Raw genomic sequence first — 4278 nt, 5'->3', positions numbered from 1 at the left:
CATACAAACAAACGTTGGACATGTGCCTTTAAAACAGCTTGGAAAAATCCAGAAAATGTTATGGCTTTAGAAGCTTCTGATTGACTCAAATTATGTAATTAGCCTATTGAAGGTGTACCTGTGGATTATTTCAAGGCCTACCTTCAAACTCAGTGCCTCTTTGCTTGACATCATGGAAAAATCGAAAGAAATCAGCCAAGACCTCATAAGAAAATGTGTACAAGTCTGGTTCATCCTTGGAGCAATTTCCAAATGCTGAAGGTACCACATTCTTCTGTACAAACAATAGTACGCAAGTATAAACACCATGGGACCAAGCAGCCGTCATACCGCTCAGGAAAGGGACGCGTTCCGTCTCCTAGAGATGAATATACTTTGGTGCGAAAAGTGCAAATCAATCCCAGAACAACAGCAAAGGACCTTGTGAAGATGCTGGAGGAAAGGTGCTAGGAAACAGTAAAATATCTATATCCACAGTAAAACGAGTCCTATATCGACATAACCTGAAAGACGCCTCAGCAAAGAATCCACTGCTCCAAAATCTCCATAAGAAAGCCAGACTACTGTTTGCAACTGCACATGGGGACAAAGATCGTACTTTTTGGAGAAATGTCCTCTGGCTGATGAAACAAAAATAGAACTGTTTGACCATAATGACCATCGTTATGTTTGTAGGAAAGAAAGAGGGGACGCTTGCAAGCCGAAGAACACCATCCCAACCGTGAAGCACAGGGGTGGCAGCATCATGTTGTGGAGGGCTTTCCTGCAGGAGGGACTGGTGGACTTCACAAAATAGATGGCATCATGAGGGAGGAAAAGTATGTGGATATATTAAGCAACATCTCAAGACATCAGTCAGGAAGTTAAGCTTGGTCGCAAATGGGTCTTCCAACTGAACAATGACCCCAACATATTTCCAAAGTTTGGCAAAGTGGCTTAAGGACAACAAAGTCAAGGTATTGGAGTGGCCATCACAAAGCCCTGACCTCAATCCTATAGAAAATTTGGACAGAACTGAAAAAGCTGGTGTTGACCTAAAACAGGGAATTTTTACTAGGATTAAATGTCAGGGATTGTGAAAAACTGAGTTTAAATGTATTTGGCTAAGGTGTATGTAAACTTCCGACTTCAACAGTAAGTGTGTGTGTATTCTGCGTTATTATTTAGTTAGCTAGTAAATAAATGATTCAACCAATTTGTGTAGTACTGTGTAGTAGTGAATAACTGGGGTTTTTGCAGATCCAAGAAGGTTACGATCGTTCAGAATGAGTATTTGATAAGAGGTAGTGATTAACAAGATGTTTGTTTATCGATGTTATAGGTAAAGACCTTATAGAGTTTAATTTGGGAGATGGTAACTCTGTAAACAACTTCTTCCGTGGTGCCCCAACACCTAATGAGTTAATTGTTACATTATTAATTTAAAAATCGGGTAACAATTAAAACAAACATAGTTAGTGGATTAAATAAATAATGAAAGTAAAAAGTCACAACACACAATTATTCAATGAACTGTAACATTAGGCTTTTCAGTATATGCACATCACCTGGTGTGTATGTGTGTGTGTGTCTGTATCTATATAGGCATAAGTGAATTTTGTGTGTGCGCGTTTGTGCATTCTCCCCTTACCCTCAGAGCAGACTGCAGGTAGCTGATAGCAGAGGCTTTTCCCTCGTCCAGTGGGCATCACTAGGAAGAGGTCTTTACCAGACATACTAAGGTTGATGGCCTTCAGCTGTAGAGGACGAAACTTAGAGAGCTGGAACGCATCCTTCAGATTCTGCTCCAGCTCTGTAGACCACGAGAAATCTAGGTTTGGAAAGAAAACATTCAAGCATGTCAAAATACAGTACAGCAATATATTCAGCCTTCAAGATTATAGAAAACCTAATAAAATAGCACTTTGGACACAACCTACATATTTATTTATTTTTTAATTTAAAATGTTTGCTCAATTCAGCTCTTTGAAAGATAACCTATCTTATTGGATGTGAACATATCAGACCTGAGTTAAAATACATGTGTATTTGATTATTTGTTATTGAAAAATTGATTTTCTATGTATTTGTGCATTTTCAAATAAATGTGCCCAGAATCAACTACTTCTATTGGAAGTACTTTAATTTCCTATAAATAGCCTTATATTTGAAAATATACCAATATTCAACTTCTTGTCTTTTCAAAAAATAAAATATCTGAATACCTACTTAGAAATGTATGTGAAAGTAGTTGAGATTTTTTAAATGGTATTTGAACCCAGGTCTGGAACATATTACGCACACAGCAGTGTGGTTGTGCTTCTAAATTAATTTAACTAACAAACAAACATACATATACATACAGTGGGGAGAACAAGTATTTGACACACTGCCGATTTTGCAGGTTTTCCTACTTACAAAGCATGTAGAGGTCTGTAATTTTTATCATAGGTACACTTCAACTGTGAGAGACGGAATCTAAAACAAAAATCACATTGTATGATTTGTAAGTAATTAATTTGCATTTTATTGCATGACATAAGTATTTGATACATCAGAAAAGCAGAACTTAATATTTGGTACAGAAACCTTTGTTTGCAATTACAGAGATCATACGTTTCCTGTAGTTCTTGACCAGGTTTGCACACACTGCAGCAGGGATTTTGGCCCACTCCTCCATACAGACCTTCAGGTTTCGGGGCTGTCGCTGGGCAATACGGACTTTCAGCTCCCTCCAAAGATTTTCTATTGGGTTCAGTTCCTGGAGACTGGCTAGGGCCACTCCAGGACCTGTGAGCTGCTTCTTTACGGAGCCACTCCCTTAGTTCCCCTGGCTGTTGTGTTGTCGGGTCGTTGTTTATGCTGGAAGACCCCAGCCACGACCCATCTTCCCAATGCTCTTTTTAGAGCTTACTGAGGGAAGGAGGTGTTGGCCAAGATCTGGCGATAACATGGCCCCATCCATCTCCCTCCAATACTGTGGCAGTCGTGCCTGTTCCCCTTGCAAAGCATCCCCAACAGAATGATGTTTCGCCTCCATGCTTCAGGTTTGGGATGGTGTTCGTAGGGTTGTACTCATCCTTCTTCTTCCCCTCAAACACGGTGAGTGGAGTTTAGACGCAAAAGCTCTATTTTGGTCTCATCAGACACATGACTTCTCCATTCCTCTCTGGATCATCCAGATGGTCATTGGTAAAACTTTCAGACGGGGCCTGGACATGCGCTTGGCTTGTAAAGCCGGGGGGACTTGCGTGCGCTGCAGGATTTTTAATCCATGACGGCGTAGTTGTGTTAAACTAACTGTTTTCTTTGAGAGTGGTCGCCAGCTCTCTTCAGGTCATTGAGACCAGGTCTGCGTGTAGTTCTGGGCTGATCCTCTCACCTTCCTCATGATCAATTGATGCCGCCCGAGGTTGAGATCTTGCATGGAGGCCCCAGACCGAGGGTGATTCGGAACGTCATCTTGAACTTCTTCAATTTTCTAATAATTGCGCAACAGTTGTTGGCCTTTCTCTAACAAGCTGCTTGCTATGTCCTGTAGCCCATCCCAGCCTGTGGCAGGTCTACAATTTATCCTGATGTCCTTACACAATCTCCCTGGTCTTGCCATTGTGGGAGAAAGTTGGGAGTCTGTTTGAATGAGTGTGTGGGACAGGTGTCTTTTATACAGGTAACGAGTTCAAACAGGTGCAGTTAATACAGGTAATGAGTGGAGACAGGAGGGTCTCTAAAGAATAAACTAACAGGTCTGTGAGAGCGGAATTCCTTATGGTTGTAGGTGATCAAATACTTAATGTCATGCAATAAAAATGCTAATTAATTACTTTACAAATCATACAATGTGATTTTCTGGATTTTTTGTTTTTCAGATTCAGTCTCTCACAGTTGAAGTGGTAGCCGATGATAAAAAAATTACAGACACTCTACATGCTTTGTAAGTAGAAAATCGGCACTGTATCAAATACTTTTCTCCCCTGTAATATATATATATACACACACACAGTCGGCCAAAGTTTTGATTAATGACACAAATATTATTTCACAAAGATTGCTTGTTCAGTGTCTTTAGATATTTTTTGTCAGATGTTTTACTATGGAATACTGAAGTATATTACAAGCATTTCATAAGTGTCTCAAAGGCTTTTTTATTGACAATTACATGAAGTTGATGCAAAGAGTCAATTTTGCCGAGTGTTTGACCGTTTCTTTTTGCAAGGACCTCCGCAATCCGCACTGGCATGGCTGTCATTAACTTCTGGGCACATTCCTGATGATGGCAGCCCATTTCTTCCTTTTTTT

General features: G+C 40.2%; 1 protein-coding gene across 2 annotated transcripts in view; it reads right to left on the bottom strand.

Annotated features, from left to right (window-relative positions):
- Nucleotides 1–4278, bottom strand: part of LOC111951129 (ATP-dependent DNA helicase Q1) — a 34370-nt gene that overhangs the window by 15281 nt on the left and 14811 nt on the right. For both annotated transcript variants that reach the window (XM_023969166.3, XM_023969158.2), the window contains exon 4: nucleotides 1631–1810. In XM_023969166.3, coding sequence (XP_023824934.1) covers nucleotides 1631–1810 — 180 coding nt within the window. The remainder of the gene's footprint in view (nucleotides 1–1630; nucleotides 1811–4278) is intronic.

Source organism: Salvelinus sp. IW2-2015, linkage group LG3, assembly GCF_002910315.2.
Source record: "Salvelinus sp. IW2-2015 linkage group LG3, ASM291031v2, whole genome shotgun sequence".
Classification (NCBI taxonomy): Eukaryota; Metazoa; Chordata; class Actinopteri; order Salmoniformes; family Salmonidae; genus Salvelinus; species Salvelinus sp. IW2-2015.
This window is presented reverse-complemented; position numbering and strand designations above follow the sequence as displayed.